The sequence below is a fragment of the Engystomops pustulosus genome, chromosome 4 (genome assembly GCF_040894005.1).
Source record: "Engystomops pustulosus chromosome 4, aEngPut4.maternal, whole genome shotgun sequence".
In the NCBI taxonomy this organism is placed as follows: domain Eukaryota; kingdom Metazoa; phylum Chordata; class Amphibia; order Anura; family Leptodactylidae; genus Engystomops; species Engystomops pustulosus.
In genome coordinates, this window is record NC_092414.1 from 68,826,394 (window position 1) to 68,841,935 (window position 15,542).

Consider the following 15,542-nt stretch of genomic DNA (forward strand, 5'->3'; position numbering starts at 1 on the left):
ATATAGCCAGCCAGTCCCCCAGTATATACCCAGCCAGTACCCCCAGTATATAGCCAGTCAGTCCCCCCAGTATATAGCCAGAAAGTCCCCCCAGTATATAGCCAGCCAGTCCCCCCTGTATACAGCCAACCAGCCCCCCCCAGTATACAGCCAGCCAGGCACCCCAGTATACTGCCATTCAGACCCCCTAGTACATAGCCAGCCAGTCCCCCAGTATATAGCCAGCCCGTACCCCCAATATAAAGCCAGCCCCTGTATATAGCCAGTCAGTGCCCTGTATATAGCCAGCCAGTCCCCTGTATATGGACAGACCCATTATATAGCCAGCCAGTCCCCTCAGTTTATAGCCAGCCAGCCCCTGTATATAGCCAGCCAGTTCCCTGTATTTAGACAGCCCTCACTATATAGCCAGCTAGCCCCTGTATATTGCCAGCCAGTATACAGCCAGCCAGATCCTAGTATGCAGACAGCCAGCCCCCCCAGTATATAGCCAGTCCCCCCAGTATATAGCCAGCCAGTCCCCGCCTGTGTATAGCAAACCAGTCCCCCCAGTATACAGCCAGCCAGGCCCCCCCCAGTATACAGACATCCAGGGCCACCAGTACATAGCCAGCCAGTCCCCCAGTATAAAGTCAGCCAGTACCCCCAGTATAAAGCCAGCCAGCCCCTGTATATAACCAGTCAGTGCCCTGTATATAGCCAGCCAGTCCCCTGTATATGGACAGCCCCAAGTATATAGCCAGCCAGTCCCGCCAATATATAGCCTGCCAGCTCATGTATATATCCAGCCAGTCCCCTGTATATAGACAGCCCCCAGTATATAGCCAGCAAGCCCCTGTATATAGCCAGCCAATCCCCCACTATATATAGCCAGGCACTGTGTATAGGTGTTACTGGGGGTGGCGCTGTGTATAAATGTATTGCTGGGGGTCACGCTGTGTAAATATATGTTACTGGGGGTAGTGCTGTGTATATATATGTTACTGGGGGTGGTGCTGTGTATATATATGTTACTGGGGGTGGCACTGTGTACATCTGTTACTGGGGGTGGCACTGTGTATATATGTGTTACTGGGGGTGGTGCTGTGTATATATGTGTTAGTGGGGTTGGCACTGTGTAAATATATGTTACCCGGGGTAGCGCTGTGTATATATGTTACTGGGGGTGGTGCTGTGTATATATGTGTTACTGTGGGTGGCACTTTGTACATGTGTTACTGGGGGTGGCGCTGTGTATATATGTGTTACTGGGGGTGGCACTGTGTATAAATGTGTTACTGGAGGTGGTGCTGTGTATATATGTGTTACTGGGGGTGGTGCTGTGTATATACATGTGTGGAAGCCACATTACATTCGGGTGGCCAGGGGCACATCACCACCTAGATATACCTCTGGGTCGGGCCCCCTGATGCTGTGTGCCCCGCACATCCTTCTATGGCTGCTACTGCTGCCTTTAACACTTCCTGATGATAGCTCCTTCACTCTGAGGAGGTTTATTTTATGTTCCTGCAATGTCCTGCAGTAGGGGAGGGCAAAATCTATGGCATCTCCCATCCATGACAGAAACATGTTTGTCATGTACACAAAATAATGGGGAAAAGTAAACATGATGGATACCACAACCTACCCCACAGAACAAGGTCTTGGAGCAGGGGCGCACCTGCAATGAGGCGAGTTGAGATTCTCGCCTCATACGGCACGCCTCCTGCTGGAGAGGGGTGGTGGGGTGGTAGTGGCACCCGGTGTGGTACTGTGCGTTCAGCCATGCTCTTCTGCCTACCTTGGTTGTAACGGGTGGCGATTTGAGTCACTGTTGCCTTTCTATCAGCTCGAACCAGTCTGCCCATTCTCCTCTGACCTCTGGCATCAACAAGGCATTTCCGCCCACAGAACTGCCGCTCACTGGATGTTTTTTTCTTTTTCGGACCATTCTTTGTAAACCCTAGAGATGGTTGTGCGTGAAAATCCCAGTAGATCAGCAGTTTCTGAAATACTCAGACCAGCCCTTCTGGCACCAACAACCATGCCACGTTCAAAGGCACTCAAATCACCTTTCTTCCCCATACTGATGCTCGGTTTGAACTGCAGGAGATTGTCTTGACCATGTCTGTTGCCGCCATGTGATTGGCTGATTAGAAATTAAGTGTTAACGAGCAGTTGGACAGGTGTACCTAATAAAGTGGCCGGTGAGTGTATATATGTGTATTTGCTGTATGTATACTCAGTATGTGTGTGTATATATTTTTATGCAGTATTGGTGATATTTATCAGGGCTTCTGTGCCATGTCAATTTTAGTTTTATACTACATGTCGGCATGCTGCATGCATTTTTCAGTACATGCTCGTACACTGTATCTCTTTTATACTACATGGCGGCACGCTGTATGCATTTTATACTACATGGAGGCATGCAGTATGAATTTTATACTACATGGCGGCACACTCTATGCATTTTATACTACATGGCAGTACTCTGTATGCATTTTATACTACATGGCGGCACGCTGTATGCATTTTATACTACATGGTGGCACGCTGTATCTATTTTTTACCACATGGCAGTACACTGTATCTGATACATTAAATATATGGGGGGGGGGGGGTGTCTCTCTATGGCTCGCCTCAGGCAGCAGAAAGCCTTGGTTCACCCCTTTCTTGGAGGATGAGCCTGGGATTATTTTTGATCTCCAGCTTGGAGGAATCGCCTGCCCCCGGTCTGGTCTGATCGCTTTCACTCTACAGAATTCTACAGCAATTATGATGTTATCAGCTGGAGGAGGAGGAGCTTGCACTGCCTAACAGTGCCCAGAGCAACCAATCAGAGCTCAGCTTTCATTTTCAAACAGCTATGGAAAATAAAAGCTGAGCTCATGAGTAACAAAAGCATTTTTACTAAGGAAAGTTTTGATAACTGAGCCCATGATATTGAGGGTGGCTTCAATTGTGCTCGCAATAGCTAATTATACATTCCCAAATATTTATGTTTAGACTAAAGTATTTTGAACCCAATATACAGTTACATTTATAGGCATCTGTGAAGGAGAAGAAAATAAATCCCTATATACCCCATGGAGCTTATACATATAACAAATACCTTGTATATCCCACAACTGTGTCCTCTTGTAATATTAAATTATTAATAACCGTCAGCTGATGCTGAGAATGGAATGGTATCGTCCTTAGATGTCTTTCGTGGCAATATTTACATTTATTCAATCCTGTTACAGCAGATTGTTAGCTCCTAAGCCCACAATATACCACAATGTACTATGATGGGGCTGGTGTGAATAGATAACAAGGAATGATTGTGCTTCAAATTACAGTAAATGTTTATTACTGTATTTGTGTGTATGATAGTAAAATATAGTCACCCATCTGTGTTCTGCTAGTCTTCTTGTATCTGGAAATGATGGCTCCACTGGAATTCCCATCACTAGTTGTTATTTATCCTGTTTTATTGTTGTCCTTGTCCAGCAGGTGGCAGCATTGCACAGGAATACTGCAGTCCTCATACTGTCACACGCCAAGGGTGTAAAGCTATGATACTTATCATACATTGGCATTTTTGTCTACTGTAGGGGGTCTGCTGTATTTAGTCAGGTCTGGAGGTTTCAAGTATTATACATCTTCTCTGGGGCCTGTACAGCTTATATTGTGGTTGCTGCAAGATTTACAGGAGGTAACAGGAGGGGGAGCAAGAGAAGGAGCAGTGAGGTGGAGGTGGAGTGCTCCTTGGGGGTAGTCGTAATAGAGGGAGTGCAGAAGGGCTCTGGTAACGCCCCTTGGAGCACTTGTGAGTCATTGATCAACATTTGTAGGATTACCGTAGTATATGTTAGGATCGGAGGTAGCCAACACCTAGGACCGGAATCTAAGTGGCACCCGGTTTTCACCAAAGCAGGTTGAACTTGCTGCGGCGTGGTACCACCAGGTCATTCCACAGGCGTGACTTTTCAGTGGTGGCAGCCAAGGTCGAGGTACAGGAACGGCAGGCAATTTCACAGTCTGGGCCAGGCAGGAGGTCAGGACAGGCAACACGGGATCAGAGTCGGGGGCGTAGCAATAGGTCAAGGCAGGCAGCGAAGGAGCGTCGTCAGGAACGGAACCGGGGTCACAACAGGAAATCACAATAATAGCGCAGGGAATCAGACAAAGCTTTCTCTAAGGCACAAGGCATGAAGATACGGCAGGGTGAGATGGGAGAGGCAGTTTTAAATAGATTTCTTGGAAATGGCCAGCAGCAATTAGCTGTACGCTGGCCCTTTAAATTTCCTGAAGCTAGCGCACACCCTAGGACAGTGGTGGCGAACCTATGGCACGGGTGCCAGAGGCGGCACTCGGAGCCCTTTCTGTGGGCACCCGGGCCATCACCCCAGCGCAACAGACAGGACTCAAAGAATCTTCCTGCAGTTCCAAGCAACTTAAAAGTTGCTGCTTTCAGTCATATTTTGATACTTACTTCGCTACTTGGGACTGTAGGAAGAGGGAGAATGAGTAGACAGGGACGAATTATCTTTTTACTGTGTTGCTGTCCTCAGGAGGCCAGTATGATTGTTGAAGAACAGGGAGCAGTAAGTTACTGCTTTAATTTTTGGTTGGCACTTGGTTGGGTGTCTTTTTGGGCACTCGGCCGCTAAAAGGTTCGCCATCACTTCCCTAGGAGACGGGGATGCACGGGCACGGGCCAAGGGCATGAATCCGGAACAGGGACAGGTAAGCAGCGCAGACAAACAATGTTTCCCATCAGATCCAAATAAATGAAACTTGCTTTTACCACTGAAATGAACAATATACCACTTCTCCTCTGTCCACACAACTTGCTTCTCAGCAGAGGTTAGTGTAGCCTTTTGATTCGATCAGCTAATGAGAGGTTTGGTCAGTACAGGATGGGCTTGCGGTCCAAATGCTCTTAACTGTTATGACACTGTATGATGAAAAACATCCTTAACCTGTTCAGTGCTGAACTGATGAGCAATTCCAGCTGTAGTGTTGAAATTAGTAATTATCTGCATTATCCTGTCCTCTTTTGCATTTGTCTTTCGAGGGTGATCGGCCTTCCTGGGGAACTTGAATGAGTTTGTGATGTTGTAAAGATACAATATTCTAGAGATCACAGAGTTGGAATGACCAATTTCTCTTGCTATGGCTGATAGGGTCATCCCCTTAGACTTCATCTGGACAACCTGCTGCCAGTGGGTTTCAGTTACTTTGGAACAACACACCATTCATTTACAGCAGCAGTATGCACAGTGATTCCTCTGCACTGGAGGAAACTCCTACTTCGGTTGAGTGGGTTCAAGAACTCTGTTTTTTTCAGAGGATGCAGAAGCTGGTGGCGGAAGATTTGACAAACACGAGCAAGACAATGACCTCCTGGACGCCTTGGGTGATTTTCCAGCAATTCTCAGTCAGAGTTTGTTCAGTGTCTCAGTTTTTCACGCGCATTTTCAATGCAATTTCAATGCGCAGATAACGCGCATGAAAAGGACTCAGGACTGAGGTCTACCTTTTCCATGGCAATTGATGCATGAAAAACACATTGCACTTGCATTGGACTTGCAAGTGCGTTTTTCATGCGCGTGATTTGCAAACGTAAAGCGCATGTGCGTGTGAAAAAAAAAAGCAGGTCTGAAAAAGCCCATTGATTACAATGGGTCAAAGTGTAATGCAAGTTCTGCGCGTCAAAAGCACGCGCAGAACACGCGCATGAAAAACGTAAGTGTGGAAGGGGCCTTATTCTTCCACTTCTTTCCTGTTTTATCTTCTTCGTTATTTGTTCCCTGTTCTTCTCACCCTATAGTGGTCATTCATATCTGCTCATGTTCAACGATTTACAGTGGTTACTTCTGTTACGTGTAATTCATTATATACTGCTGTTCAGTTATATTTCACTTTCACTATGTTCAGTTAAATAGATTTGCATATCTGGTCCTGCGCTACCAAATTGTTGCTTCGATTTCATTTAAATGCTGTTTTTTTCTTCTTTTATTAATATACATTGGATTAAACATAATTAATAGGGGAAAGTGATCACAGTCCCAAGTATTAATTCCTGGCTCAACATACATTTATCACCAGTTTTCTGGTACACAATTGCTGGAATAATCACAATTCCTTAAGAACTGCAAGGTTTTGCCATTATTTCCCCCTTTATACCTCCTCCTCGCCAAGTAGGTGTGGAGGGATATGCCCAGTGGCGAAGTAGGCTGGCACGGGGCATTTTCTGTAGCAATGTACGCCAGGCGTCAGATACATAAGGAGGAGGGGTGATGCTTACATCATACTCTGGCACATGAAGCGCGGGTGTATGATAAAAGTTCACCATAGTGTCAGTAAGAGGGCTCAAGAGCTTAGGCTCACTACACATGGCAACACCCGCTGCTAGTCCCTGAGTCTGTCATCAAAGTGTTTGGACTACACAAGTACCCCTGGGGATTGGCAATCACTTTCAAAGTTTTTTTTCCAATCCCTCCATATTTTGAAATTTCTTCCAGCTTTGCCGTATATTGGACTGATAGCTCACCGGACCAGCAGTGGTGCCACTAACTTTTGTCTTGTGGGTTGACATTTGATTTCCAGATGGAAGATGTTTACTGGAACATTTACCTGCAGTATCATCTAGGAATGGCACAAATAGTATGTGAATCATTAAAACTGTTTCTTATATATTACATTGTGGTATTTTCTGACATTTAAATACTTATATCAACTGAATTTTTTGTTTTTTGCAGCACAACACAGAGATGAGATAGTAGCACCATTCGCAGGACATCCTTCTTATTCAAGGGGCTACAGCGCCATCTGCTGTAAGGAAAGCAAGTTGCAGCTCATTAAAATCATGATCTATGAGACGCGTTAGATGGCATCACAGAAGGGAACAGAGACTACTTTGGGTTTATTATTTTGTTAACTTGCTAAACCAGCCCAAAGGTTTTTGTACAGAAAGGTTTCCGATAGGCCTTATTTACACAACGTTTGTTGCACTTCTGTTAAAAACTGATCCATTTGGTTTCTGTTCCTTATCTGTATCCGTTATTCTGTTGTTTTTTTTTTGTGCCACTAATGCATGAAAAATTTGTAAAGAATTTAGTAACCAAAAAAGTAACTAAACCTTTGAAGGAAGTTTTTTTTTCATTTAAAAGATGTGTTTCTATTCTTTCTCCTCTAGTGAGCAGTGAATCAGAAAGCCTTCGGAGCTGACTCCACCTCAGGAGGATAAAGATTAACTCTTTCCATACCTAAAAAAATATTTCCTTTAAAGGACATCTACCACCAGGATGAAAGAGCACCTCAGGCTAATTTGCATACAGTCCTTCATCCTGGTGGCAGATGCACTTTAATAATTCATCTTTCTGAGGAGAATAGACGACCCAGGGACTGTTTGTAAAGAGCTAAGTCATGAGATATATTATCAGGTTCTTTGATCTCTCAGCTATCAGTGGAGAACAGGACAGGAAGTTTATATCAAGGACTTGAATAAAGAAGACATTCAGGGACATATTTCTTTAATAATGTTTATTACAAAGTTTACATTTTTCATCTATTAATAAAATGTATATATGATTTAAAGCGGCCTATTATAAGGATTGCAAGGATAGTAGAATGGCCATTCCATCTGCTAATATTGCACAAAGTGAAACGGCCCAATAATAATTTTGGAGACTTGTTATATAAGTTGCACATTATAGCAAAGAGTGAAGTGATGTGAAGCCGTAGATCTTAATACGGTTGGTGCGATGCTGCTTGGTCAGACCGTCCTAATTCACAGTAGAAATAAATGCATCACACATACTTTACTGTAGCTTCCCAGCTGGGTTACTTCACTAGTGCATGCCAGAAAATGACAAAGGAATCCATATTGTTTAGTCTTGCACATTTTTTTCTTGCTGATCCAAGAGTGAGGAGGATTGGTTTGACAGCCTTTTACACATATATCAGATGTGTAATACAGTAGTTAAGCAGCATAGAAGTAAAGTTGACAATCCAGGATTATAATACGTCACTACATTTCCCCAATCTTCCTTAGAAGGGTGAATAACATGCCAGAACTATTCTTAGCTTCATTCCAGCAAACTGGTGAAAGTGGACTCTTACGATTGAAGAAGTGCCAAAAGTAGGTGAAGCTAAGTGATGAAACTGTGCACATATAGGGGGTCATTTACTAAGGGCCCGATTCGCGGTTTCCCGACGCGTTACCCGAATATTTCCGATTTGCGTCAATTTCCCCTGAATTGCCCCAGGATTTTGGCGCACGCGATCGGATTGTGGCGCATCGGCGCCAGCATTCACGCGACGGAAATTGGGGGACGTGACCGAACGAAAACCCGACGGATTCGGAAAAACCGGCGCATTTAAAAAATAAATAAATAAATCTGTCGCTTTTCAGAGCAGCAGCGCCACCTGGTGGACGCCGGAGGAACTACCTTAATAAATCCCGGCCGGACCCGAATCCAGCGCAGAGAACACGCCGCTGGATCGCGAATGGACCGGGTAAGTAAATCTGCCCCATTGTCTGAGGTTGGATACCCCTCCATACATTATATATGCGGTACATTAAGCCATGAAATAAAGAAGGTCTACCATCTTTTATTTCAATGGTTCCATAAAATAACACCCTCTGGAAAATGCTCCCCGCAGAGAACTATGTATTAGAACAGTGGTCCCCAAACTACGGCCCGTGGGCCACATGCGTTCCGCGGACCATTTTCATCCGGCCCCCGCCACATCCAGCTCTCGGAGCGCCCGCTCCGTCCGGACAGGAAGCTCCTGCCCGTCACTGAATAGTGCTCGATGCGGTCGAATGAAGACGCGGGAGCTGCTGCCAGTATAGTTTTGTTTTTTTTTTACCAGCAGCAAATACATTGTGGCGCCCGGGGGCATCATAGAAAATAATTAATGATGGAGGGGGCATCAAAGAAAATAATTAATGGTGGAGGGGGCATCAAAGAAAATAATTAATGGTGGAGGGGGCATCATAGAAAATAATTAATGATGGAGGGGGCATCAAAGAAAATAATTAATGGTGGAGGGGGCATCATAGAAAATAATTAATGATGTAGGGGGCATCATAGAAAATAATTAATGATGGAGGGGGCATCATAGAAAATAATTAATGATGGAGGGGGCATCATAGAAAATAATTAATGATGGAGGGGGCATCAGAAAATAATTAATGATGGAGGGGCATTATACAAAATAATTAATGATGGAGGGGGCATCATAGAAAATAATTAATTAAGGATGGGCATCAGAAAATAATTAATGGTGGAGGGGCATCAGAAAATAATTAATGATGGAGGGGCAGCGTATGAAATAATTAATGGTGGGGGGCAGCATATGAAATAAATATGAGGGGCAGTCTAGTAATTAATGGGGGGAAGGGGTGGCAGCATTATTCAATAATTAATGGAGAGGGGTCCCCGTATATTTCAAAATTAATTGACCCAATTAATTAATTGATTGGGCCAATATATAAAATAGTTCACAAGGGGTGCAGTATATTAAATAATTAATTGAGGGGGGCCCAATGTATTACGGATGCGGTCACATGTACCGCTATTTATTTTTAAACTTTAGTCCGGCCCTCCGATGGTCTGAGAGGGACAGTGAACGGCCCCCTATGTAAAAAGTTTGGGGACCCCTGTAATAGAATGTCATTGCCACAATTATTTCTTAAAAGGGATGTAAAATACAATGTATTGGTACTATAGAAGAAACAATATTGAAAGCAAATACGAAACAACATGAAACACCATAAGCAGAGCTATACGGAGGTCATCATGATCAAGAAGGAAGGTTTACGAAGAATTCTGGCAGAGTTTGCCCCCCCCCCATGATTCTTTGGCGAATGAAAAGTGGGTGAGTGGAGGCATAAGGAACCCTGTGTATTACAGATCACCATGATACACAGAGTCCTGTCCTCTGCAGCTATGTGCTGCCTGCCTTAGACTACACAGAAGCTTTTGCCATATTTATCAACCAACATACTAGGGGGACTACACCATGGTGGATTACAGGATTATCATATGGCTGTTAAAAAAAAAAACTGTGGTACATGGAACCAGGTAGGGGTGGGATGATGACCCATAACCTCTGCCCTCTTATTGGCGTGATACTGTGCTGCCTAGCGCCACTCTCCTCCTCCTCCTCCTCTTGGTCTAGGTTTGCAGGTCCTGTAATAAAGAACTGTTGAAGTACAGTTACATACAAGAAGTAGCCATAGGCCACATTCTTGACTAGTGGTCGTCCAATTTGGGGATTTCGCATAGAAATTGATCCAAATTTCAACATAAAGCTAAATGCGTGGGATCTCTTTAACTCTCATAGTGTCTAGAGTTTCTTGGATGATGTCACAATAAGCTTGTACAATAAACATAGGAATACAATAGAATAAACACATTAAGATTATGTTAACATTAGGATTCACACGAACAGAAATGGAAGCATGTTTCTCTATTTTGTCTGATACAATACCAGGCTCCTTAACAGCCTGCAAGTCTTACTTTATTCAGTGGGCTCTATCCCTATTCATTATGCAATAGGGCAGGGGTCAGAGCCCACCTGTCTTACCATGTTCTTTTTAATAGTGAAATCTATGATATAGGATAAAATACAATGTGGTCTTCTCATTGAGGCTAGCATTTATCATATGTTTGAATTGCTTGACTCAGTCTCCCTACAATCTCGCCATGACCTGTAAACCATGCACAGATGTTTTGAGGAGGGGATATGATTAACAGTAAAAATGAAGTTGACCCCGTTCTCATGCTGATTTTGGCAAAGGAATGTTCCATCAGATGGGATAACATATGACAGCACAACATGAAACACTGATCAATGAAAAGGCAAGCAACAAATGTTTAAAATATTTTTTATTTCAAGGTTTACAAAAACAGAAACTCTGTAACTCAGAACAAAATTGACCCAAATTGCACAAAGTTCCACTGTCTTCCCCATAGCGTCCTACTTCATCATTCCCTTCATTTACATGTAAAAACAAGAAAAAAGTGTAACATTCTTCCCCCAAAAGAACAAAAAAAAACATTGCATATATGTATCCTGCAAGCAAATGGAAAACCCCATTTTATATCAAAATTGTAACAAGGCTCCCATCTGTATTTATATCAAAGATTCAATATTATTGCAGATTTCACCCATTCTTCTTAAAATTAGAGTTTTATGTAAAAGGACGCCATGTTTAAGGTGCCTAATGTTTCATACATGGGTTGGTTAGTGGTTGTCTAAATGTCCCAGGATTACATCTACAGAAATGCTTTTAAGATGGTTCGATATAAAATCTGGAATTGAGAAAAAAAAAAACAATGGGGGAATTTATCATTATGTCAGTTTTCTGGCGTATAAATGTCCCACAATGGTCACCTGATGAAGCTGCTGGTCACACAGGCAGGGCTCAGGACTTCCTGTAATGTCCTGTGTCCTGCTGCCTTCCAGCGGATGGAGGGGTTTGTGCAGGTACTGTTGTATACACGCCTCCTCCTTCTAACTACTCCCATATCTGTGGTTGGAGGGGAGTGGTTATGAAGGAGGGGGGTGTATACAGGCCTTCCAGCAGATGGAGGGGTTTGTGCAGGTACTGTTGTATACACGCCTCCTCCTTCATAACTACTCCCATATCTATTTTTGGAGGGGAGTGGTTATGAAGGAGGGGGGTGTATACAGGTCCCTTTAATCCGTCAGAAGGACATCACAGGAAGTCCTGTGTACTGCTACCAAGAGCTCACCTGCCAGCTTTACTATATGGGTAACCCCATTTAATGATAAATCACCCCAGCCTTATATTGGAAAAATCCTGTCTTCTGTAGGTGGGAAGGCAATGCACAAGAAAAGATAATCTAAACGGTACACCATCTAAGAGGTAGATAAAAAAAAATAAAACAAAAAAAAAACTATGACAGCACTTACGGAACAAACAAGCTCAGACTTCCTTCATATATACCTAGCCAAAATCAAAAACACTTAAACTTCCAAGTATACCCTCATTTTTACCTAGAAAAGCATATGATTTCACCCAAATAAGGCTAGAGAACCCAATGGGTAACTCTGCCAGTACAAATAACATTTAGTCTTCGACAATCTCCATCTCATGGTCATACTAGGTCAAGTGTCAACAGTGGAAGACTTGAATCTATGTGAATAGTAGGAGATGACTGCAGATGTACAGTGAAGTTAATAATGCCAACCAATAACATGGCATACAATACCATGCCTTGGCACACATATGTAGTAGTGTTACATATGTGATAGAACTCATTAGCCTGCAGGATCATTATTAGATTGATAGATAGTACATATAAACCTGTTCTGTTTAAAGGGGTTCTCTGGGACCGTACCATTCATGCCTTCCCCTTAGGAAGGGCCATCAATATTAGACTGGCAAGTGCTTCCTCACCAATCAGCTTACTAAAAAAGCAGAGTTAATGTCATAGTGTTAAATAAGTTCTTTAGGTTTGTTCTTAAGTTGAATTTGTATGTAAGCCCGAACTGGTATATTACAATTGTATCTCCGGACAAAATTTTCAATGCTTTGCATTCTTCAGGGTATTATGAGGCACCATCTGAGGCATCGGCTCTCACATGTTTGCTCTCAAGGTATCCTTGGTTTTCAGAGCGTGGAATGTTACATGACAGACTAGGATCCAAATGCAGTGATCCGGTTCTGTTGGCACTGGTGTACAGCATGGCTGTGTTTAGTAAATATGAACCCTGTTGTTGAATGACACTTTTAGATATGTAACCAAATACACAACTATAGATAGAACATCTGACATGCACTAAGTTGGTCCCTAATATAGGATACAGCTACTATGAAAATGATCCTGCTCTAATCCTCAGATCTGTGCCAACAGGATGTACTTGGGATGCCTTCTATGGAGAGCCCAAGATTCATCTGTAGACAGATTTATTAAGGTTGGCCCCGGAGCAGAAATGCCAAGATCAATCACGCAAAGCTTGAGGAGTGATGTGATGGGGCTTATGTATACGGACACATATAAAAGTGTTGGTCTATCCTATTGGATTGCACTATTAAAAATGCTATAGGCTACACAGACAAAAACTTTGACATTCTGTAGGAATGTCCCATATCTATTCTTTTAAAGGCAACTAAAAAACACTCCTTAAAAGGGATTAAGTTCCATATAATTTTGCAGATTAGGCCACTTGGATGTGGTCAAAACAGACCCCATTTTAGTCAAATGTTCGGGGGTAACTGGGTGCTGTTGCCTTCTTATTTTCTGATTCGTTATTAGAGGAGTTTGACGCCCAGCACCCTCACAGATGCTCCATTCTCTGTGTAGTGGGGAGAGCAGGTTACTACACATCAGCTCTTTGCAGTGACTTCATTCAGCCATTACACAGAAAACGCCATCTATTTTCTATTTCATTCTTCATCTAAGAACAGCACATATGTAGTGTATTGTACCTCAGACCCCTAGTAATTTGATATTGATGACCTATCCTATGATTAAGTATGCAATATTTTTAGCCCAAAAAAATTCCTTTAAGCAGCATATTAAAGTTTCAAACACTTGCCTGTATTATATGGAAAGTGTCCAGCTCTTTGAATATGTTATGTTGCTATGGTCTGAGAAACGGCTTTAATACAATATTCTGCATAAGAGAATAGGGTTTTTTTGTGATTACAGGTCAAAATACATGATTATTTTTGACTAAAAATGAGATTAAAACGGAGTTGGGAGCATAGAAGTATAGAACATCCATTTTTCATCTGAACTAGCTACCGGGTCAGTACTTATAAATCCAAGTTACCTAGATACTGACAATGGTAGGAAGAGTTTCTTGGCTGGGTAGCAGCTAAAGGTGAATATTTTTCTGCTGGCCACATACACATGATAGATCAAAAGAAGCAAACAAGTTTATGGAAAGATTATAGCAATCTGTAAATAACAGTTTGGATTTCATATAGGTCCCATGGCTGTTTTGGGCAGTGTGCTAGCTGTGGTTTCTACGGGCTCGGCCCAGTGTACGAGCCGACTGCCCAAACCGAAAACTATAGAGCAGGTCCTATTGCTGCCCATCTTTGATGGTCACCAGTTGACAGGGTATGTTACATGCTGGAGATAAGACGATATATGACAGACAACATCAATCGTAGCCAGGACCATGTCAATAAATACAAAAATATGCATAATTGGATGCATCTCATAGAATAAAAACAGTCAATTAAGAATGTGATTTGTCAAAATCTCTAGCTGGCAAAAATATGAGATGATATAAGTCTACTTTGGCACAAAATACTTTCTGTACAGGACTGCACAGTGACTTTATTATAAAGTGCTTTGGGGTCCAGATTACAACTGACCAACCATATAATCTGGAATGTGTACCAATATGTAACTAAATATGTAATAGGAAGCCAATGACTTGTTGTAACCAGGGCAGGCAACCATTTTATAGGATCAACTCCCATGAAGAAGAATCTACTGAAACATAAGTAACCATAGGCCATCTAACTTCTATGAGATTACTAATCACAAAATGGATGCCTCAACGGACACATTAAAAGGGAGTCTTTCCCTTTAGCATTAGAATCAGCTGGCAGCATGTTATACAGAAATGCACTGGGATTTCACCTTTATCAAGGAGAGTTTAATCAATACACTAGCAAGGCAGTTTATGCACCTAGGTCATGTTGACCCACTACCCTCAGATAGGCAAGACATTTGTCTTATGAGAAGCATGGGGGGCACTGGAAAAAGAGGGAAGTGATTTAATCTGAGAACATGACCTTGGTGCACCAACTGCCTCATTAGCATATGGATTCAACTGGTGAGCATCTTGGAAATGTCCCAAAGGACTGAAATAGTAGATGTATGTAGGCAATCACAAATGTATTTCTCTATAACATGCTGCCAGCACATTACTACTCTTGGTGGATGAGATAGACTAACTTTAATGAGAGTATTGATAGAATTTCTAAAACATCCCTGTATACAGATTTACCCAGAAAATAGATCATGAAATTCATGTCTTGTATTAGAACTACAGAATAGGAATTTTTATAGAAGTTTCTGATCCTTCAATGTCTTCCACATACTCTGGAAGGCGATGGTGAAACAGTTTCTAGTGCATTTTTCCCAGCTGTATCTTCTTCCATGCTTCAGATGCAGTAAAAATACATGAATCCAGGATGCCAGCTACAGTGAATGTTCCTCCAATGATGGCACATACCTGCAGAGACAACATATATATATATATTACATACTGTACATACACAAGTTACATTCGAAAATTCAAGGGAAGCAGCCATTACAGAATACTACTCCACACAACTAACTGTAAAGAAGTGGAAGACACAACCCAACACATTACTAACTCAAGTCCTTCAGAATGAGACAACCTAGGCTGGAAAAGAATGTTTATTGTAAACGTAAAGCAAATACAAAATTCGAACAAATTTGGGGCCCTTGGCTGGACTCGCCAGGACTCCCCTCGATATACTTGAGCATCAGCATGTAGAGTGTTTGTACTGTAAAGGTTATGATACTTTGTAGTTGCTAAAT

General features: G+C 42.5%; 1 protein-coding gene across 1 annotated transcript in view; it reads right to left on the bottom strand.

The window, feature by feature from the left end:
- Nucleotides 1-10,853: 10,853 nt before the first annotated feature.
- Nucleotides 10,854-15,542, bottom strand: part of ERGIC1 (endoplasmic reticulum-golgi intermediate compartment 1) — a 63,109-nt gene continuing 58,420 nt past the window's right edge. The window contains exon 10 of the mRNA XM_072146172.1: nt 10,854-15,210. Coding sequence (XP_072002273.1) covers nt 15,103-15,210 — 108 coding nt within the window. The 3' untranslated portion in view covers nt 10,854-15,102. The remainder of the gene's footprint in view (nt 15,211-15,542) is intronic.